The 22,404-nt window shown below is 39.1% G+C and overlaps 4 protein-coding genes across 11 annotated transcripts; all 4 read right to left on the minus strand.

Annotated features, from left to right (window-relative positions):
- Window positions 1-86: 86 nt before the first annotated feature.
- Window positions 87-1,764, minus strand: c1qtnf9 (C1q and TNF related 9; the record flags this gene model as incomplete). The annotated part of the gene is made up of 3 exons (XM_081352636.1): window positions 87-856; window positions 1,258-1,320; window positions 1,578-1,764. The coding sequence occupies 3 exons, from the start codon at window positions 1,762-1,764 to the stop codon at window positions 87-89; spliced, it is 1,020 nt and encodes a 339-aa protein (XP_081208762.1).
- A 1,660-nt stretch (window positions 1,765-3,424) lies between these two features.
- On the minus strand, window positions 3,425-7,855 carry tagln3b (transgelin 3b). The gene is made up of 6 exons (XM_081352893.1): window positions 7,680-7,855; window positions 5,666-5,924; window positions 4,924-5,181; window positions 4,651-4,825; window positions 4,313-4,415; window positions 3,425-4,191 (listed from the first exon to the last, which is right to left on the minus strand). Exons 3-6 carry the CDS (start codon window positions 5,101-5,103, stop codon window positions 4,050-4,052), a joined length of 600 nt encoding a protein of 199 aa, XP_081209019.1. The 5' UTR covers window positions 5,104-5,181; window positions 5,666-5,924; window positions 7,680-7,855; the 3' UTR covers window positions 3,425-4,049.
- On the minus strand, window positions 7,064-16,919 carry abhd10b (abhydrolase domain containing 10, depalmitoylase b). 2 transcript variants are annotated; one of them, XM_081352891.1, is made up of 5 exons: window positions 10,939-11,307; window positions 10,076-10,259; window positions 9,527-9,638; window positions 8,927-9,064; window positions 7,064-8,815 (listed from the first exon to the last, which is right to left on the minus strand). In XM_081352891.1, the coding sequence occupies exons 1-5, from the start codon at window positions 11,021-11,023 to the stop codon at window positions 8,474-8,476; spliced, it is 861 nt and encodes a 286-aa protein (XP_081209017.1). In that variant the 5' UTR covers window positions 11,024-11,307; the 3' UTR covers window positions 7,064-8,473. The 2 variants fall into 2 exon arrangements, with proteins under 2 accessions (XP_081209017.1, XP_081209018.1); XM_081352892.1 differs by lacking the exon at window positions 10,939-11,307 and adding an exon at window positions 16,783-16,919 and having other exon boundaries at window positions 8,039-8,815.
- LOC308682908 (acyl-coenzyme A thioesterase 9, mitochondrial-like) lies at window positions 16,697-22,182 on the minus strand. Of its 7 annotated transcripts, none has more exons than XR_014029207.1 (15): window positions 21,865-22,182; window positions 21,612-21,700; window positions 20,891-20,936; window positions 20,612-20,782; window positions 20,433-20,470; window positions 20,276-20,359; window positions 20,031-20,134; window positions 19,870-19,943; window positions 19,720-19,787; window positions 19,370-19,481; window positions 19,188-19,278; window positions 17,468-17,553; window positions 17,296-17,383; window positions 17,074-17,211; window positions 16,697-16,917 (listed from the first exon to the last, which is right to left on the minus strand). XR_014029207.1 is itself a non-coding variant. In XM_081352885.1 (15 exons), exons 1-15 carry the CDS (start codon window positions 21,876-21,878, stop codon window positions 16,856-16,858), a joined length of 1,278 nt encoding a protein of 425 aa, XP_081209011.1. In that variant the 5' UTR covers window positions 21,879-22,182; the 3' UTR covers window positions 16,697-16,855. The 7 variants fall into 7 exon arrangements, 5 of the variants coding, with proteins under 5 accessions (XP_081209011.1, XP_081209010.1, XP_081209012.1 ...); XR_014029208.1 differs by having other exon boundaries at window positions 21,612-21,742; XM_081352885.1 differs by having other exon boundaries at window positions 17,074-17,224.
- Between the last annotated feature and the right edge of the window lie 222 nt (window positions 22,183-22,404).

Here is a 22,404-nt window from a genome sequence, read left to right on the forward strand (position 1 = left end):
AAATTATAACACCGTTTAGTGAATTTAAAATATTTTCTTTTAAAGCATGGTTTTGCACTACTGTATTCCTCTTCGGGGCAGCATCTTTAGGTTGCAAAAAGAAGAAATCCAGAAAAAACAGTGTCGTCGTCTTCATCTGCATATAACCCGTTAAATAGCTGTTTACCAGCCACTTCCAACCACACTTTATCTCCGACCTCCAGTGCCAGGACTGCCCCTCCGGAAGCCTGGTCCTCTCCTGCTTGGTAGCTGTCCATAGTGTAGATCACTTTCTGACCATTCTTCACCAGGGCCACTTTGACATTGCGAGAGAAGACAGTGATATGGTAGGTGAAAAAATATGCTCCGCTGATGGCACAAGTAAAGCGGCCGGTCTCAGCGTCGTAGTGACCCTGACGGTTATAGAGGACTTTATCAAAGCGAATTGGAGCATTAGTGGCAGGTAACTTGGTGCTTTCGCTCAGTCTAGCTGAGAAGGCACTTTTTGGTATCTCAGGCATGTCCCCCTTTGGACCTTGCTCCCCGATGTCCCCTTTTGACCCTTTCTCACCACGAACACCAAGGCTGCCTTTGATACCTGGTTGGCCAAACTCACCTTTTGGTCCTGGTCGCCCTGGGGGCCCCAAAGGACCCTGTATGCCCTTGTCTCCCCTATAGCCAATGTCTCCTTGTGGTCCTTCAGGGCCTATAGGACCCACGTCCCCTTTGATGCCCTGTGGTCCTGGCAAACCAAGTTCTCCCTTCTGGCCTTTCAAACCCAGTGGCCCTGAGAAGCCTTGGGGCCCCATTTTGCCAGGTGGGCCTCTTTCTCCATTGTCTCCTCGCTTCCCCTTCACACCAGCTATGCCAGGAACACCTGAAAAAGCACCAATCTGATGATAACAGCAGTAGCCAAATGAAATTAATATTAACTCTATTCTATTTTTTATTGTTTAATTATATACATACAGTTAAACCTTATAAAATGTACTTTAAGGGGCAGGCAAGAAAATATATTTGCAATCTTACATCTTAATTTGCAATTCTGTGTAAATGCTAAATAATTTTTTTTAAATATACAATAAATGGCCTGTAAATATATGAGGAAATATAACTACCTGAAACGTATCAAAACATATTTATGTAAATATATTTTAGATTTTAATAACAGAAATATGCGTTTGGCCGTTTTTGGAATAAATAATATTATATTATAATATAATATTTTTTTTGCCATATGGAAGGACTTAGAAAAGGACACACACACTCACTATTTACCCTGTTCTCCTTTATCTCCTTTTGGTCCGACTTTTCCAGCTTCTCCACATGTTCCTATATCACCTTTAGAAAACATAAAAAGTTGTATTTTTCGTATGTATTGTGTGAAACACATTGCATGTAAGGAGGTCAAAATCATATAAATCTGATCAACAATGCTAGTGTCTCAGACTTCAACATTTAAATGCCAAACAGTATGGCAAACACTTTCCAAAGAATTTTTTTACAATGTTTAATTTGTGTACCTATCTGACATCATAACTTAGCTTAAAGGTGACTGATTAACTGGAGTCAAGACGTTTTTTTACTTTCATTCTTACCTCTATCTCCTTTATCACCTTTGGCCCCATCTCTGCCATCCCGACCCGGCATTCCATTGTGTCCTGGATCTCCAGGGATCCCAGGGTGACCGTTCACACAGCCAGCATTTTTGTCAGGAACACTCTGCTCTGCAGCATTGATCAATACAACTAGAAAAAGCATACAAATCTGTCTGGAAAAGAGCATGTTCCTCTCAAGCACCTGTGCAGCAAGAGTCCAAGAGCGGTCGCTGTGTTTGAGGAGGCACAAAACACAGAATATGCACAAAGATCTGAAGATTTTTCAGACTTGACTTTGCAAACCTGCTATTTCATTGGTCAGAATGTCATAGTTTAGATTACTTATTTTACCCAAATATGTTACACATCACCTGTGTCCTCTATTGTAATTCCTGTTTGTATTTTAGTTTAGATAATGATCAACCTGAAACATGCTATTGCACAATCCATATTAGCATAGAGTTTTGCTAAAAGCTATTTATATTCATTATATTGTGGAGTAAAGCTAATATTAAACTGGAAGCCATCATGAAAGTCAGTCTGTCACTTCCATGAGAGCTTTGGGATGTTATGTGACCCAAGTATCTTGTGCTTTAATTTACCATAATTGATTTACTGAACAGTCATAAAGTCAGTCTAAAGAGCAACTCATTGCTTAACGAACATGGCCCCATTAAGCTCCACATGGGTGTTACTCTATCTTGATTAAATTTCCAGTTCAGTGACACTGCAAATGCAATCCAACGCATCCCAACGCTTGACCTTATGGATAATGCTTTTCCATTTGGCTTTAAGCTTTATAAATATATCTGTCTACCTCCCAATCTTGAACATAAAGGTTTCAATTAGAGCTAAAAGGTTTCTAAAGCCATATAAGAAAACTTATAACAGAGCCACAACAAGCAGAAATATATACAAGCTACTAAATTGTAAAGGCGAAATCCACCTGAACCTTTTTATTTTAGAATTTTTTTAAGGCGCTGTCACATTTACTGTTGCTCAGCGAAAGTTTGTGGGCAAAATTTTCAATAGGAAGCTTTAACTTTCATCCCACAAATCTGACTTTTCTTTTTGCAATTGCGACATTATTTGAATTGCGAATTTATCACTTTTTTTCTCAGAATTGTGAGCCATAAACTTATAAAGTAGGAAATGCGAGATATAAACTCACTATTAAAATAATTTCAATAATTTAATTGCGTGAAGAAAGGTCAGAATTGTTTGATATAAACTCACAATTGCGAGAAAAAGTCAGAATTGTGGGATATAAACATAAGATAGTCGCAATTGCGAGAAAAAACTCACAAATTTATATCTTGCAATTCTGACTTTTCTCGCAATTGTGAATTTTTTTTAAATTGCAAGTTTATATCTCGCAATTCTGACTTTATAACTCGCAATTGCGAGTTTATATCTCGCAATTCTGAGAAACTTTTTGCAATTTAAAATTTCGTGGTGGAAACAAGCTTCCATAAGATCGTGTGTTTCGCATGTGGGCAAAAAAAGTTTCCCAAGCAGATTTCGCAGATGTTCAAGTTGGTCACACATTCGCCACATTTATGAACAGAAATTTGCTTGATTTGAAAGTGACGTTTTGAACCGCGAAATTGACCACACCTTAATTCTTTATAAAACCACATTTTATTGATTTTAATAAACTAGAAACCAATCTCCTGATCATAAAAAACTTATAATGTAACATCAAAAACATTTTAAATCTGTAGAGACAGCCTATAAGCAAACTAATATAACTATTGTAAAAACTATTGATAAACTTAAAATATTGTACAAAATTCATTTGTTTTAAAACGTATGCAACGTGAAATATGAAGACTAGAACACATTTACCAATTATGTTAAGGTACCAATTTATTAAACATTTGGATGGTCATGGTCACGAAAACCAAACTTACGAAACTGACATGGAATGTTCACACACAACAATGGACAACACAAACAAATTAATTTATACATTTATTGACTATTATTAATCTGCATACAGTACTTCTGGTTAGTATGTGAATTGACATTCTTAATTGTTGTGGTTTTTTCCACTTTTGCTATTGAAACAGCAAAAGGGCAGATCACAATATCAACAGGTGCAATACAGTATCCGCTAGGGAAAACACTATGTAAACTGGTAAACTGTTACAGTTGCTGTCTGTTATTTGGTATATCAACACACTGTTTGCTCATAGAGAATAAGGCAGTTGTTTTGACTTGATTAGATAAAACTTTAAGAATCACTATCACTATTTGCATACATTAAATAAATACATTTTATCACAAGCTGAGCAAACCAAACATAAAATAAATATATCTAGCATGCTCTAATGTCTTAAAACCTCTTAAGACTGCTCATCTTCATCAAATAGATGCCACCATCAAAGAACACTGCTTGGTAAGGGCTGAGGTGAGGGGGAGGTTTAAGGTTTTTTGGGTGTTTATGCAGGTTGCTTGGCACTCGTAGCTTCACATAATCTGCCGATGCATGCCGTAACCAGTCATGCCAGCCTGAGATGCCCCACGGTTACTGCCCATCTGTAAGCCAATCAGATTCTGACCCTGCCGCATCTGCTCCTCAGAAAACTCTCGACGGTTGCCTTGAGATTTCCTGTCACACAAGATCAAAAAGAGTTCACATGGCACTGAGACACAACAAAGTCCATTTACAAGTCCAACCAGACAGGACTTAACGCACCATTATGAATTAGTCTGGCAGAAATCTTGCTCACCTGTGAAACCAGTCCCGGTTACCTCGGTAATGTCCATCGTCTTTTGTGACAGCCACGCTACCCAGCGACATTAGAGTTCTCTGGACGGCTGCCATGTCTTTTCCTTTAACCAAGGGAACCAACAAGCACTGAAGTGACTTTGGCTAAACACCAAGAACGCAACTTGCATACTACAGTACATCACCCCAGAAAGCATTCAAAGGCCTGGTTGATTAAAAGCTATGCCTTAGAAACAATTGAAACTCCTATTTTAATTTGCTACAGCTGCATGCTTTTACAAGCTAATTCCGAAGAACAAGACGTGTTGCTCCAGAACTTAATTAATTTTTTTACTGTACCTTCCCACAAGTCCACTGTCTGAAAAATGTCTGTAGTGATTACTCCATAGGCTTCAGCTGCCTGAAGGAACTGGGAGATCTTTTCCATCTGCTTAAAGGCCATCTGTGTCTCTGGGATCTTCGTAATAGGCTCCTTACCACGCGGATACAAACTGTTAATGAGTCTACAGAGGATCTGCAGACATTGACGATAAAGGAATGGGGGAAATAAAGGTAAATAAAAGATGAACAGACTCATGTTGGTGTGATATTGTCAAACTGACGTTTACTTACAGTGCCATCCATTAGCCAGTTCTGAAAGTTTTGTCTCCCTGGCTGTGGTTTTTCAACATTTCCTCCGCACTGAGCAACAATCCAGTCCACCAGTCGAGATTCCAGCTCTGTGTCATATTTCTGCTCTATCTTCTCCTGCACCTCACGGCTCAGTCCATAACTGGGTCCTCGGTTCGCCATTGGTCACTTAAGTTTAATAATTCTAGATATTTCCCCTGTAGACTATATATATATAAAGAGACACTAGCTGAACCTGTGCTACAAAGAGAGAGAGAGAGAGAAAATTGCACCCTTAGTTACTCTGTATACTTGTTGGATACTAAAAGTGCCTAAAAGTCTTTATGAATATTAATTGTCAGAATCAGGTTTAGAGCTCTGCAGAATATGAATTGTCCTGTATTGTGTTTATATTTTATTGCATATATATGATACGAACTGAGAAGGGGTAATATTGACCGGGGTGTGGTCCATGCTTGTTTCCATGTGACTTTAAATAAAATAAAAAAACCTATAGGCTATGTTTCAATCTAAACCTATTTCGAACTTTATAAAAGAAGATCAATGCAATTATCCTGTTATTTCTTAGAATTAGGTAGAGCGTGCAGATGCAAAAAATAAATAAAAAATGCCTGCGCAGGTTTAGCCCAAATCAACTTTTAAACTATTACATTTATCCTACTGATAATTCTGCCTGCGATGTCCACATACAAAATTATTTTGTCAAAGATAACGTATTACTTACTGAAAGGAGATGTGCGTGTCGTCCTCTGTCGCAGCGAGGTCAAATCCTTCCTGTGGTCATATCACTGCTCAGAGATGATGCTGGACTGAAACATGCATGCAGCGGGGACGGGGCGTGGCTCCGAGCGCGCTGTCCGGAGTGCGGAATCCTACTATGGTGGAGGCTTGGCTTATGAATATTAATTAGCTTACGTATCTGGACGCTGATGGAAAGTTACCAAGTAGGGTCGGCCTGACTTAATTGACATTCATGAGCTTATCTGGAATAGCAAGACGGACTGTTCAAACAAGTGCAACACTATGGTACAAAATCAGCCTACTACAAACAATGGTGAATACACTTCACTTATTTATAAGATTTCATATACATTTACCTCTCAACAATGCGTTTTCATAATGCGAGATTTAAAGGGACAGTTCACCCAAAAAAAAAAAAAAAAATTCTGTCATTAATTACTCAACCTCATGTCGTTTCAAACCCCTATGACTTTCGTTCATCTTCGGAACACAAATGAAGATCTTTTTGATGAATTCTGAGAGCTTTCTGTACCTCCATAGACATCTACACAACTAAGCTTCAAAAAGAGAAGAGATTGTAAAACTTATCCATATGAATTGAGCGGTTTAGTCCCCAAAAAATTCTGAAGAGACACGATTGCTTTATATGATGAACAGATTTACTTATTCACATACAAACATTCATCAACTCACACATCAGTTATGGTAATGGAATCTCACGCATGTTTGCTTGACCAATGAGGTTCATGCTCGTGTTACGAAGCAAGTTTGAGCTTCTGCAAGAATCAATGAGGTTTATTCTCAAGTGTCAAGCAAGTTCGAGCTTCAGTTTATGTGTGCAGATCAATGTTTATTAGTAAATAAAAGCCTAAATTAAATTTGTTCATCCTAAAGCGATTGAGTCTCTTAAGAAAATTTGGACTCAATTCATATGGGATTAGTTTTACGATCTCTTTATGAACTTTCTGAAGCATCAAAGTGGTAGTTGCGTATAGCTGTCAATGGAGGGCCAGAAAGCTCTCAGATTTCATCAAAAAGATCTTCATTTGTATTCCAAAGATTAACTAAAGTCTTACGGGTTTTGAGCGACATGATGAGGGTGAGTAATTAATGAAATAATTAACATTTTGGGGTGAAATATCCCTTTAAGAAAGACAGAAAAAAACATTCATTCCCAATGAAGACGCATACTAATGGTTGAAAATTCTGAAAGGAAAAAACTAGCAGCATGTGAGAAACAGGAAAACAAGTCTTTGAAGTAATTAGAAACCTTTAAGCATGTTTAAATCTACTTTTACGAATAAATATAAAGTAGGCCTATAAGTGAGTAAACATGAATTTAAATACATATTTAGTTTCTAATAACAACATAAGACTGTATGAAATTACATACTTTATAAATAGTCTGAAAGTGTAAATATCAAAGTATAGGCATCTTATATAATTCAAGAAAGTTCTTCTATAAATTAATTACAATTTGAATGAAACCTTAATGAATCAAACGTTTCACTGAGTACGCATAAACTGCATGGTTCCATTTGAGTTTAGAGTCCTCTGATAACCAACTGATATAGAAAGGTCAGTCTGGTTGTTAAAAAACAACAAGCTCATCATTTGGGAAGGGGGGTAAAAAAAAGAAAATAAAAAGCCCCCGGCCCATTGAACACAGACCAACACTAATCCTGCATGTTAATAAACAACCAAGCAGTTCACGGAGCAGTGGCCCAATACGTCCTCCAAACAAACAAGGAGTGCAGGGGCAAAGGTCAGATTGATATAATGTGCTCAGTATACTGTGCCTGATGGGATGTACAGGTGGGCTAATGTAATGGAACACACACCATTGACTCCTTCTTACATTTAGGCCTCAGCACAAGCTCTATCCACAGTGTTTGTGGCATAATGTTGATTACCACAAAAGTGAATTTCCACAATTATGTTCTTAAATAAAAATTTAAAAATGAATGGGGCCAATTTGTAAAGTTTAAAATACTCACCTTTTCAATGTTTTAGTCACAAGATGCAAACAATGACTTTAGTGTGGGTGAGAGAGAAAAATATCGCTTTGTAAAGTTGTATGCAATGACAACACAATGCCATAAACACCAAAATAAAATGAAGTAAACAGCTCAAATACACAAGATCTAGCACAGGGATGTCCAATCCTGTTCCTGGAGGGCCACTGTCCTGCAGAGTTTAGCTCCAACCCCAATTAAACACACCTGAACCAGATAATCAAGGTCTTACTAGGCATTCTGGAAACTTCCAGGTAGGGGTGTTGAGGCAGGCTAAACTCTGCAGGACAGTGTTTGGACACCCCTGATCTAGCAGAAGTAAACAAATGAGACATTTAATTACTTTAAAAATGAACGGATCCATTGTTTTAATCAATGGATCAGTTGAATTTAATTTTACAATTACGTGCTGTCAACTGAGCTTAACTTGAACTGAAACTGGAATATTCCTCAGAGGAATACAGTATTTCATTACTGATATTTACATCAAAACACTGTGTATTGGTATACAGAGGCTTTATTTGCATAAATCAGTTTGAAAAATGGTTAAAAAAGGCACAGGAGATCTAGACAAATCTTGTGCTAGACAAACAGCAGCTTTACCTTAAAGGCTTAATGGCACAGCATTGCACTGGGTAAACATGTAAAAGAAAGATTTTGCCCTCCCACAGTTCACTCTTTTCCATCGTTCTTGTCTTTCGAGATAAAACAGGAAGCGAGTGTTTGGCAGAGGGTCTTAAGGCTAGTTGCTTGGTAACCTGTTCCCAAACGGTGGCTCACACCATGGTGGTAAGTTTGTCTATGAGGTCATCGATGGTGTAGACAATGAGCTTGATGTCATCTTTTTCAGCCATACGGTGCAGGCCGTGGCGTCGTAGAATGATGTCCACGTCGGGGCTCAGCACACGCTCGGCCACTTGCATGGAGATGTGCCAGGGCACGTCCTCGTCTTTCAGGCCGTGAATGAGACGAACCGGGCAGGTGATAGGGATGGGGCTCTGTAGGATGCAGTGGTTCTCCGCATCACGCAGGAAGTCCATGCTCACAGTGTACATGCCCTCCTCATTACTTTTCGTGGGGATCGTCCATGAACCCTTGTCCTCACACTCTTTTCTCACCTGAATAACATGTGGACTCTCTGACTCATTTCGAATATCAACACCCCAACATTTGAGACATTTAATGTGATGTTTTTTGAACATGCAACAACTACTTTAGTTGCATCTCACCTCTATAGGAAGTGTCTTAAAGGCTGTAACAAAATGATCTGCTGCTGTGGAAATGCCCACCAATGCCTTTGTCTTCTCTGGGCGAGCGATAGCAGCCAAAAGCATCAGCCAGCCACCCATACTGGAGCCAACAAGAATCTAGGAGACAACATACTACAGTACTAACAGTCAAAACCAGTGTTCAATGGCATAATTTAAACATTGGTGACCTCTAGTGACCACTCTTTAAAATGAATTAAGAATAAACCCAAAACACTGAGAATTATTATTCCAAAATGGAAAATAACAGATGTATTTCAGTTTATAGAACAAAAGCTGACAATTCTTCAACTGGTCCTAATTATTGACTAATGTCTATTATGTCTAACGGGGCAGTTGTGGTCTAATGGTTAAAGAGTCAGACTGGTAAGGCAACCCGAAGGTTCTCAATACTGGTGGGAAACGACTGAGGTGACCTTGCAGTGTGTGTTTACTACTCACTACTCCTAATGTGTGTGCTGTAACTTGGATGGGTTAAATGCAGAGGACAAATTCCAAGTATTGGTTACCATACTTCACTTTAATGTTTAGATAGCATCTGGAAAGTCTTTGATGCCTTACCTGAGGACCTTCAGCAAGTTCATCTAACATGAACAGGACATCTTTTTTCCAAGTTCCAATGGTGCCTTCTGAAAATACACCTTCAGAAGCTCCATGACCAGAGTAATCAAACCTGCAAACCCACATACAATTATTTGAGTTTGTATGAACTTTCACCTAGAGGAATTCAACAGTTTTTCAATTCACAAAGGGTTTGTCTGATCCAAATTATGGTAAGCAACATGTAGAGAGGGGACCAAAATTAAGGAAAATGCAGTCAGACTACATGGTCATGGTGTCAACAAGCTGCTCTTTAGTGAGGTATGCAGGACTTCTTCAATCATTTAGTCCGTTTAAACGCTGACCCTGCAATGTCGCATTTATCTGCCTCCACTTTTGAGTGCAATGACCACGTCAAACTTGAATCAACAACCTTTGCATAGAACCAAGTCCACGTCCAACATTTTTTTAGTTTTCGATAATTTATAACACTCAGATGTACGTAACAATACAAAAAAGACCTTCTCAGACCTTTGCACATATATGTGATTGTGAATATCAGACACAAACCTCAGGTAGGCATGACCTAGAGATCTACAGAACTCCTCCATGGCCTCTGCCTTCTGTCCGCTCATGTTAGATCCATATCCAGGCAGGAACACGACACCAGGACTCTTGCCCTTAACTCTACGATAGGCCAGCTTTGGTTGATCTGGCCGTGATATGTACTGTACTGTAGATTTATGCCTAACTCCTGCAAACACACACACTGCATTATATTTTTATTTCTGCATTTCGTGACCAGTCAAAAGTTTGGGGTCAGTGATTTTTTTTAGACTGTATTTATCAAAATATTCAGAAAAAAAACGTAATATTGTAAAATATTACAATTTAAAACTGTTTTCTATTTAAAAAAATAAATAATGTAAACGCAATTTATTCCTGTGATGGCAAAGCTGAATTTACATTACATTAGCAGCAACATTACTCCAGTCTTCAGTGTCACATGATCCTTCAGAAATCTTTCTAATATGGTTCTCAAGAAACATGTTGAAAAAAGTTATGCTGCTTAATATTTTTTGGGGAAAACGTGACTGATTTTTAAATGATTGATAAGCAAGTTCAAAAGAAAAGCATTTATTTGAAAAAGAAATCTTCTGCAACATTATTAATCACGTTTTTGTCAACAACATGCATAAACTCATCTCCTAACAAACCCGAGTTAAATACATTAAATCACATAAACATTTAAGACTTTTAGTTGAAGCACACTTTTACAGTTTTGAAGGTTAAATATCACTATAATTCTTTGTGCAGAGTCCCACTCCCCCAAGGCGTCCTGATACCACACCCCCTTCATTCGTCCAGTTTTTAACAAGCGTACTTAGCTTGTTTGTTACCTAAATGTAGTTTGTTAGTTTAGTAGTACGAACCCTCTAAAACCCTCGGTTTGACAGCGCCGTTGCCCGAGTTCAGCAAAAGTCCCCTCCAACAATGCTTCAACACCAGCGCTGCCATGCTGTCTCACCACCCACCGCCGCAGAGATAATAACGCGAGAATGTCTGGGTTGCCATGTTTTAAAAACACACATGAAATCCCCCATTGAAAACCTTTGCGGTGTTGCCAAATACACTGTAGATTATTTTCCCCCTCCTTTTTTATACACAAACGTTGCACCCAGGCAGCTGTAGTATTCAAAAATAATTTACAATGAAAACTTAAAGGATAATAATAGTTTGAGCGGTTGCAAAATCTATGAGACCAGAATTTCACCCCTGACTGCAAGAATAAAGCGTCCAGTTTTTGACCAAATTAATTTACAAGACTGCCAGTTTGACTGAATAAGGGTTTTAAAGATTACCTCATAGAGATTTTTAAATTCCTGTGCCCTCGTGAACTTCAATCAAAATAACCTCACTCTTGCTACGACTTCTCTTTTCTGATGACATGTTTGGTGATGTGAGGGCAGGACAACCTGTTACTAATAGTCAGGTCCCAAAATAGATAAATAGCCCTGGATAAGATGCAGTAGGCATTTTTGAGGAAAAGTACTTCAAGTGTTGTTTCTATATGATTTTTAGGTGCTGAATCCATTTCTGCCGTATAACAAGTTGTAAACATCACTGTTTTGGCATAAACAATAAAAACAAAATGGCTGCCAAAAAAAAAAAGTTTTAATGCATTTGTTGCAGTTTAAACATTAAACATTAGAACTAAAACTATGCATTCTCAGAATATTTAAACATGTAAACAATGAAAAAACAACATTAACATGAAAGGGATAGTTTTTAATGGCTGCTGGAATTATGCCAAGGTACACTGGGAAGCATATATCAGTGGAAATATGCAATTATGCCCAGCCCGAAGGGGGGGACTTGGAATACACATGACCCCAGGGGGCTGCATATTGAGAATCACTGGGGTGTCCAGCTGCAGGTGGAATATTTCAAACCCAGGGGTGGCAAGGTAGCTTGCCGAGGGAAAGACACATGCTCAGAGAGGCTTACAGTGGACTACACACGTGGGGGTTGCCCAGAGGCCGTGTTAGGTGTCGCCCAGCCTGCAGATCTACATATGTCTGTTGGCGAGGCGCCATGCGCTAGAGCCCAAGAGGATGCCACACTCCGGGTGGAGCAGGCCGTCACATCAAGGGGGCATGGTCGACCTTGCTGCTGGTAAGCCAAAGCAATGGTGTCCACTATCCAGTGAGACAACCTTTGCTTGGAGAGAGCCTTTCCCTTCAGCTTCCCACCATGACAGACAAAGAGCTGGTCTGAAGTCCTGAAACAATGCATCCTGTCTATGTAAGTATGGAGGGTGCGTACTGGACAGAGCTGTGCCAAGGCTGGGTCTGCGTCCTCCAAGGGCAGCGCTTGCAGGTTCACCACCTGGTCTCGAAAGGGTGTGGTGGGAACCTTGGGCACATATCCAGGCCGGGGTCTCAGGATCACGTAAGAGTTAGCCGGTCCAAATTCCAGGCACGCTTCGTCACCCGAAAATGCCTGCAGGTCCCCTACCCTCTTGATGGAGGCCAATGCAACCAGGAGCACTGTTTTCATTGACAGGAACTTAAGCTCCACTGATTGCAGAGGCTCAAAGGGAGCACTCTGCAGGGCAGTTAAAACCACAGAGAGGTCCAAAGAGGGAACGAGAGGAGGGCGAGGAGGATTCAGTCTCCTCGCTCCTCTCAGGAAACTGATGATCAGGTCGTGCTTTCCAATGCACTTACCATCAACTGCATCATGATGTGTGGCAATGGCGGCACCATACACTTTCAGGGTGGAGGGAGACAACCTTCGCTCCAACCCTTCTTGCAAGAAGGAAAGCACGACACTGATCGGGCCTTTCGTGGGTTCTTTAAGTTTAGAAGAACACCAGTTGACAAAGAGGTTCCACTTCAACGCATAGGCATGTCTCGTGGACGATGCTCTAGTCTAGCGGAAGTGATGGTAGCCACCACCGCTGGTGGTAGGGTACTCAAACCTGCCTCGTCCCATCCAGGAACCACACATGGAGGTTTCAAAGATCGGGACGAGGGTGCCATAGGGTGCCCCGTCCCTGAGAAAGCAGGTTCTTTCTCAGAGGAATTGGCCAGGGAGGTGCTGTCGCGAAGAGTACTAGTTCTTGGAACCAGGTGCGGTTGAGCCAATACGGGGCAACCAAAATTACCTGCTCCTCGTCCTCCCTGATCTTGCGCAAAGTCTACGTAAGAAGGCTCACTGGGGGAAAACGCATACTTGCAGAGGCCCCGCGGCCAGCTGTGCGCCAGTGCATCCGTGCCGAGCGTGCCCTCGGTCAGGGAATAAAACAGGTCGCAGTGGCAAGAGTCGTGGGAGGCAAACAGATCTACCTGTGCGTCCCCGAACTGATCCCAAATCAGATGAACCGACTGGGGATGGAGTCCCCATTCTCCAGCGAGAGGCCGAAACCGAGACATATCAGCTGCACGGTTCAGGTCTCCCGGGATATAAATGGCTCGAAGCGACCTCAGATGCTTCTGACTCAATATGAGGAGGTGGCAGGCGAGTTGCGACATACGGCGGGAGCGCAGACCACCTTGTCGGTTGATGTACGCTACTGTGGCGGTATTGTCTGATCGGACTAATACGTGCTGACCCCTGAGCAACGCACAGAAGCAGTGCAGGGTGAGACGTACAGCCAGCAACTCGAGGCAATTGACATGCCAAAGGCGCTGGGGTCTTGTTCAGGAGCCTGCGGCAGCATGTCCATTGCACATGGCGCCCTAGCCCATTATGGAGGCATCTGTTGATACAACAACATGCCAGGAAACTCGTTCTATGGGCACTCCAGCCCATAGAAAACTGAGGTTCGTCCACGGGGTGAAGGTCTGAAGGCAGTCACTGGGACTCGGAGCGTGCCTTGTTGCCATGCCCACCTCGGGACTTGATCGCGAAGCCAAAGCTGAAGCGGTCTCATATGAAGCAAGACGAGCGACGTTACTGCGGCTGCGGATGCCATATGCCCCAGGAGCCTCTGAAATAGTTTCAGTGGAAACGCACTCTTGCCCTCGAACTGACGAAGGCAAATTAGCAGTGACTGCGCGCGCACGCACATGGCGACCGAGTCGATTTCCATACCGAGAAAAGAGATCCTCTGCACGGAGCAGAGTTTGCTCTTCTCCCAGTTGACTCGAAGGCCCAGACAAGCTAGGTGCCGCAGCACTAGGTCCCTGTGTTCGCAAACCTTGTCTCGAGAGTGAGCTAGGATCAGCCAGTCGTCGAGAGGAACAAGGGCTGCCTCGACAACCTTTGTGAAGACGCGAAGAGACAGGGCTAGCCCGAAAGGGGGAACCGCGCACTGGTATGCCTGCCCCTCGAATTATATATATATATATATATATATACTGGTATGCCTCATTTGCATATGTAAACATGACATTTCAGAAAACTTGTAATACAAAAAATGTCTGTCTCTATGTAAGTGAAAAACTGGAAAGGTTTTATGGTGATATCTATAACTTAAAATTTTTACCCTATCCACCTGTAGTGTTTTGGCTTTGAATAATGCACCTATTGTTTCAATGACAATTACAAGAAAATGGGACCCTTATTTCAATGTTATACGATGGATCCTTATTCAGGAGACATTGAACTTTCTAAAAATGTGGTATAACAACTTTTCCTCAAAAATGCCTACAGGGTTACACAATCTTGAAGATTCGGACCTGACTATCACAGCAATAGCAAGCCACAACGATCCAATCAATTCTCAATGGACAAAATCAAGACAAAATCCCACCCTAAATTTTTTCTTGTTCGAGAGAGGCTTTTCACTTGGCTATACGTCACAACAGGGAAGAAAAGAAAGACTATCACAACTTTAGGCAGGGTATCTGCACAATTTTTAAAGTCAAATTTAAGGCTTTTTAAGACCTTTTTAAGACCTGAAGAAATCAAAATTAATACCGTACATTAGGGGTGCGCAATATTGACAAAAATATATCTAGATATTTTTAAAGTTTTGTTGATAATAATTAAATGATATTTTACTGATTGTATTTTTGTACTGGTACCCTGGCTGGTTTAGGCCTGTTGTTGACAGAAGACTCACGAAGATATTCATATTTTTTTATATTCTATGCAGTGGTCACAGTTCACAGTAGTGACCGAAATTAACATTTTTATTAAGGGGCAATATTTGCCACCTTAAATTGATTTCCAGGGGCATTTTCACCTATAAAGTATATTTATAAGTATATTTATGCATAGTGTGGCCTCTTTCCTACTTTATACATTCTAATTATCCAGGCTAGCACTCTTAAAGTTTAATAGTATATGCATTGAGTGAAGCCTGCTCCTATCCTCACTCACCTATATATAGATATTGTTTCTAAACGTATTTAGAGGTATGCATCACCTTTTATGTCAAATTCTAACATTCAAATTAAATTATATTAGAATAACACAGTACCAATGTCAAATTAAATCATTAAATTAAAATCCATCCTTGCAGTGCAGAGGTGACACAAAAGCGGCATCGAAACTGGCATTACTATATTTACACTTCATTTACAATTGCATAAATAAAGCTATTCAATATTTAAATATGAAATGATTTATAATTTTAATGTTTTAATTAAAGGATACTTTAAATATGAAACTGAAACCACCAGTAGGTGGCGGCAAATCTTAATAAGCGAGTTGTTGGAGTCAACCGATTTGTTCAAACGGCTGATTCATTCAAAAAACAAGTGATTGTTCATTGAATCGTTAAAATAATTTGTTCAAAACGCGGATTTCAGTAAAAAAATAAAATAAATAAAAAAATAAACTTTTTTTTAAAATATCATCGCTGTCTGTTGGACCCATGGGTTGGACCACGGCTTCATTATGAAAATCTCGTCAGATTATTGTGACAGATTATTACGATATTGTGTCCAAAAAGTAACTCACAATGTTAACTTTATTGTTAATTTAACTGTTGTATAAAATAAATAGCACATTTGCAATTGTGCAAAGGAAAACGGCACTCTTGCTCATGTGATAGCCTATTCTAATATAACAACATATAATATAAATATAAGACAAAAACTCATTTGGGGACATCTATAAACTGACGCATCACGCAGTGAAAGCAAGCACGTGAACAAGCAAATCCACCAAGATAGAATTAAAAAATAATAAGAGCCGCTAATTAGATAGTTTTAATTTCGAAAGCATTTAGATAAGTCTAAGTCAAAGTGTCATCTAAAATTTAAGACCTTTCATGAATAAAAATAAGCCATTTTTACAAAAATTATAATTTTTAAGACTTTTTATGGCCTTAAATTTAAAAAATCTAATTTAAGACCTTTTAAGACTTTTTAAGGATCCGCGGGGACCCTGTTAGGATTTGATTTATTTCCATTGCTTTTCCAAGAAGCATTGGAAATGACCATTTTAAAACAAGATGTGCAGAACTACAATGTTAAGATCTGACGGAAAAGAAAGGGAAAGTAATGCATATTTATAAATTATGTAAACACGTGCTTTCAAGGGCAGGTATCCATCAATATCTGATTAAAGTATGACAAAATAGCAGATGAAGATTATCAGCACAGTGATCTGATTGGCTACTTGGGCGGTTGTTTTTGTGTCACACATTGTAGTATAGTCACTGAGCTATTCACAATTATATATCACCTTTAAAACAACGTCACTGAAAGTGCTTCAGAAAATGTAAACATTAAATTAGTGATTGCTGAATTTATTAAATACTTATGTAACAGCTGTAATTAGACATTTAGAAAATTAAAGCAGAATTTACATATACACACTCATTTAACTGTAGTGATGGATGCTGGAGAAGCATTATGATGCATTTCATCTTCTCCACACATCCCAGAATGCTCAACTTTGGGTCCTCATTGTCTCATCAAAATGTCTCTTTCCATCCAGGTACAGCATAGACTCTGAAGATGACCAAATGATTTGTTACAAATAATATTTTAAATGGAAAATAAAATGATATTGTACAAATATTCTGCACAATCTTCTCTACACACTGACCTTGCTTAAAATATATTTATTTATAATACAATGATTTATACAAACAAAATATTTTTCACCTCCATAGCTCTGTGGTACAACAGATGGGACCTCCTTCTCAACGTGAAAGGTGAAGTGAAACACATTGGTGGTGCTGTGCTGCCGGGTCAATGGGTCAAGCACCTCTGTGTGAACCCTGACCTGGACGTGCATCCCTTCTGTGTAACAAACCTGATTAAGATATCACAGTGTTGTTAGTGAGAATGATATTTAAATAAGCTGTATCAGCAAAAGTTACTAACCTGAGAAGACAGCATGAGCAAGGATCCGATTTCTACTGGCTTCCGAAATAAGATGTCATCTACAGCCACCACTGTTGGTCTGCATCCGCTGAAAGACACAAATACAGCCATGTGAAGAAGTGAATAACATTTTCACAGGATATATTCCACACATAGTTGTTTTTCCTCTTACGCAAATGCACAGGCATTGGCCCGACCAAGCTCATAGGCCTTTCTCATCAGAAAACCACCAAATATCCGGTTGAAGATATTTCTTTCCTGTACAAAGAACAAACTAAATTCACATATATAAATACAATATTTAAAAGTGCCCCATTATGATTTTTTTGGGCGAAATTACCTTTCGAGTAGTGTGTAATATAGTTGTTTCACAATAAATGGAGCTATTGTCTCCCAAAAGAAAGAACCGATTCTGAACTGCCTGAAACAAGTCGTCAGTAATTCCAGTATTACTTTCTGTATAAACCCATGTAGGTTTGCATCAAATTTGCATAATGCCAGCCTATGTTCTTCACTAGCTGCCCGCGAACAACGTGTACTTTAACAAGCCCTGTTGTAGCTAAAGCCTGGAAGAGCATTGGTTCATGTTGTCAACATCGTTACTATTCGTATCACTGCTATTTCATTTCCAACCAATAAGTCACAACAGACTGGGGCATCTGACCATTCAGAACAGAGAAGGCTCTCGGAAGGGAGGAGTTTAGAGGGACTGAATCCTTTATCGAACCATTTCAGACTAGTAGTGAGAAGTTCGGATCATTTTACTGACTCAAAATCAATGAGTCATTTCGATCATTTCAGCAGAATGTATTTAAAATGTTACATGTTAATAGCCAAATTCCCCAAACACATCAAATGTTGATCGCATTTAGAATAAGAAAAAAATGTCAATGCAATGAAGAGGCCAAATTATGAGAAACTGAAACGATTAATTCATTATTCTGGGTCTTCAGGCTATGCAGTCTGTTAGTTTACCTCACCTCCCGATCTGAGCAGTTCCTTCATCCCGAGACATCCTAATAAACTGAGCTATGCAGTCTGTAGTGCCGGATACAGAATTGATTAGTTCACGTTTCGATTCTTCGGGTTTGAGTCGTTCGGTTTTATGTCATGTAACTGCATGTTGTTATTAGGCTATATATAATTATCTTTATCAGTGATTTTCAAGTGTTAAAGCATTACCAACTCTTTAGTACCACATTCATATGGAAAAGAACCATCATGACAGAAATTCTAAAAAATGATAATTGAAATTAATAAAAAAGCTATAATTTGAGACCGAAAAACGCAGCATGTAACATTACCTGTTAAAGAAAAAACTGACTACGCACTCGTTTATAAGAAAGTTTGGGAATTATGAACTTATTTATGTGTCCAGCGCTGTCACACGTCACGTCACAAAAGAACAAAATACTCAGAAGAATCAGACCTGAAGACTCGAGAGGTGAACTAATCATTCCGGTACTGACAGCATAGCGTCTATGGGACTGACAGGAAGAACGAAAGACTAACCCGAAACTGAGGACTCGAGAGATGAACGAATCATTCTGTTTCCCGTACAGAACCTATTGCATGTTGCGCATGCATGGTCAACACAAAATGAACGAATCACTTTCTGAGACAACTCGGTAGTCCCGAGTCATATTAAAGATTCGTTCAAAATGAACGAATCGTTCATGACCGACCCATCACTATTTCAGACACTTTGAGAAAAGAGGTGATGCTGCAATGTATATTATGAGAAAAGAAAAGTGTCTTTTTGGCCTTGAATGCATGTAAACCTATTGTAGGAGACCTCCAAAACAAGATTAGGAACCTTTAATATAGCATAATAGGGGCACTTTAAAAGTTATTTACATTTTTTATTTATCTATATATACTGATTTTCTCACCTGTGGATGGCAAATTTCAAGCCCTTTCAGTTTGGCATCTTCCATCCACACAGAATTTGGTGGTAGAATACGACTATGGAAACTCACACGTCTACAGGAAAGGAATTATTTTTATTAATTTATACCCATAGTGAAAATAAAGGCACAGCGATTTATATCTGTGTATTGATAATAAATCTCACCTTGTGTCTAGAGTGTTGAGGAACAGGTCGTGAACGAGAGTCCTCTCTTCAGCTGTAGGGGCCACTTTAAGAAGAGAGGCTGTGCTCAGCTCCACACGCCTCTTCTTGTTAACTGATAAATGTGAATTTGGTAATTAATTCAGAAGCCAAAAAAATAAAAAAAATAAACTAAGGTACCCTTTGCATAATTATTAACTTAATAGTTTGAATTTATCACTAAGAAAATACAAGCTGCACACCTAAACCTATATATATTTATTAAATAAATTGAATCTATCTGGGTTGAATAAAGGTAATTTCTGGGTTGAAAAGACGATTACTATTAATAGACAAAAATTAAATGTACTCACTTTCACCCTGCAGAAAAATTGCCTCTTCATCCGGGCCCTCTGGTTTGAGTGGGTTTACAAAAGCTGCCCTAAGGAAAGAATATACGCATCAACTCACTAACACAGCATATCAATTTCTGACTTGTTGATCGTATCATTGAGCAGTGATACCTTTTGTTTTCAGGATCTCGAGCCACCATTACAAACGTGGCATCTAATACATCTGTGTAAGCCCCATTGTGATACTGAGAAAACAGTTCATTTTATTTTAATGATCTCAATATGTGCAACATATAACATGTATGTTTTATAAAAAAATATTTCATATATACCTGAGACATGTGCATTTTAGCTTCTATTGAGGTTTTGCCAACCCATGTCACGTGACCTGTGAACTTGATGTCACAGTCTGGGTAGATGATGTTTTGTCTCATGTCTGATACATATTAACAATAGCATAAAAAAAACTAAAGTATGAATACATGCATTAAATTTAACATTAAATCAACTTGAGTGGCAACACAATAACTAGCTGTATACTGTATCTGTTTCCACATGAACAAATGAGATGCAATACCGATCTTGTCCACTAGGGCGGTGACAATAGACAGTGGAGATCTTTGTAGCTCCTCATTCCATGTGTGAGAGTAACAGATGAGCACTAAGGAGACAAGATGAGACAGCATTATACCCTATGTGTCCATGTGAGTTATTACAGCATACATCTGTAGTACCTCCTAAACAGTCCAAGTCCTCCAAAATCCGTCCAAACCTGTGAAGAAAAAAGCATTTTGGCTAAAACAGTGATCAGAGAGATATACATAAAGATTCACATTAGGTGTTTTTTTTGCATATACAAGCAACCAGCAACTAATAAGCATGCTGCATGTGCATAGTAATGGTCTTTCAGTACCTGACACTGTTGTGAGAGTTGAGATATTTCTCTCTCAAGGCAGGCTGGGTACCCAGAGGAAGATGAGCCTCGATTGCACTGTCCTTCATTTTCTTTGCAGGCAGTTCATCCTGACTCTGAGCAAGATACTGGCTTAGTGACGCACGCTCGGCCAATACTTGCTGATGGTCTCTGTATGTTATGGAGAAAATGCATTTTCTGTCCAGCTGCATTTCTAATTGATTTGTTTATTCCAGCATAATGTGCGATTATAGCAATAATGATACATCAGTAACATACTGCCAGTTGGTAGATCCGCCGACTATCTCTCTCAGCCGGTTGCGAACTGTGAAAAATAAAAACAACAGCAAAACGTATTTTAATAAGAGACATTGGTTAGCCTTTCAGTTTTGGTATTAGAAACACAGATGGTTTAGCTTCACACTATTGTTGATTAATTTAAAGCCAAATATTATAACAATTGCATTATGTTAAAACAGGAAGCAAAAGACGGGAATCAAAACAAGACTGTTTCAAAAGGTGAAATCATCAGATTTACTATGAACTACATGCTTGTATACCTTAAAATAACAGCAGGAGGGCAGCTGCATGCAGAGAATTAGTAAAAAATTACTTTCAAGAGCTCAATATGCATTCAGAATGAATAAAACGGACAAATATGCAGTGGAATTCAAATTTCTTCCATTTTACCATTGTCTGCTATATGTTTCTATAACATATTTTCAAAAGGTAATAATACAAATTAGGAATGAATAGTGTGGTGATTTTGCCAAGTTAGACAATTCCTGTCCGAAAACTTTGTACCCTATCTACCCATAAATCATCCCTAAAATCAGAGAGAAATGATAGAATGATGGAAAAATGTTAATTGAATTGTTATAATCCTAAACTTGACATGTGAACTTGTCCCTCAAATCTGATGGTTGATTGGAATGTTGATCCAGGAACATTGTACTTGGTGAAATGACGTTCACCGATTAATGTATTCCTGTTCAGTTACCTTCAGCCATATCAGGTGCCTTTCCTCGTCGGGATATTTGACCCATGGAAAACTTCCTGAACGTGAAGGACACCGCAGACTTCAGGACCCTATACAAAACGAGTGAGCTGCCATAAGAGGCACGAAAAAGCCTGCAAGGGTAAAGCCATGCGTCAACGTAACTATGAAACTTTAGCAGAAAAACAAACAAACAAGAAACAAGTAGTCTTACAGATAAAATACATACGAGTCAGAAGATACAGATGTAACTCACTGTGGACACGACATGTTTTTGTTCTTCCCTCGCCACTTTTGAGAACAGCAGGAACTTTCCCCTTTCAAATCAACAACGGATCTGAACTTGATCTTGATTTCCTAACCCACTTCTCGATCCTCCACGCACAGTACTGTTATTAATACTAACTTTTAACTAACAAACACACAATGGTCCAGTTTATAACGTAGTTACGCCCATTATTGTTTAGAACGTTTTCAAAAAGAACAATGAGCGTTATAGTCATTTACTCACGGTCTCAACATGACTAAATATAATTCTGTCGTCATGACGGCTGTCTATCACTCTTGCAATTTCACGAGTTGGTCACTCGGTGGCAGTAATTGTCAGCACAGCGCTTTATCGCACTAACATTTTCCTCAGTAAAAATGTTTTAAACAAATAAAGGAATAGTGCCATATATATATATATATATATATATATATATATATATATATATATATATATATATATATATATATACATTTCAAACGATACATTCACATGAGATGAAGACTCCAGTCATCAATACACTGATAC

The sequence above is a fragment of the Scardinius erythrophthalmus genome (assembly GCF_964197995.2).
Source record: "Scardinius erythrophthalmus genome assembly, chromosome: 22".
In the NCBI taxonomy this organism is placed as follows: Eukaryota; Metazoa; Chordata; class Actinopteri; order Cypriniformes; family Leuciscidae; genus Scardinius; species Scardinius erythrophthalmus.

Coding starts and splice junctions, on each gene's coding strand:
- tagln3b (XM_081352893.1), bottom strand. CDS start 5,103: ATGGCGAACCGAGGACCCAGTTATGGACTGAGCCGTGAGGTGCAGGAG. Junction 4,826..4,923: donor ACTGGCTAATGGATGGCACT/GTAAGTAAACGT, acceptor CAATGTCTGCAG/ATCCTCTGTAGACTCATTAA. Junction 4,416..4,650: donor GACAGTGGACTTGTGGGAAG/GTACAGTAAAAA, acceptor CCTTGGTTAAAG/GAAAAGACATGGCAGCCGTC.
- abhd10b (XM_081352891.1), bottom strand. CDS start 11,023: ATGGCAGCGCTGGTGTTGAAGCATTGTTGGAGGGGACTTTTGCTGAAC. Junction 10,260..10,938: donor CAAACCGAGGGTTTTAGAGG/GTTCGTACTACT, acceptor GTGTGTTTGCAG/GAGTTAGGCATAAATCTACA. Junction 8,816..8,926: donor TTAAGACACTTCCTATAGAG/GTGAGATGCAAC, acceptor CATGTTATTCAG/GTGAGAAAAGAGTGTGAGGA.
- LOC308682908 (XM_081352884.1), bottom strand. Junction 19,482..19,719: donor AATTTTTCTGCAGGGTGAAA/GTGAGTACATTT, acceptor CACATTTATCAG/TTAACAAGAAGAGGCGTGTG. Junction 17,225..17,295: donor TGCTCATGCTGTCTTCTCAG/GTTAGTAACTTT, acceptor TATCTTAATCAG/GTTTGTTACACAGAAGGGAT.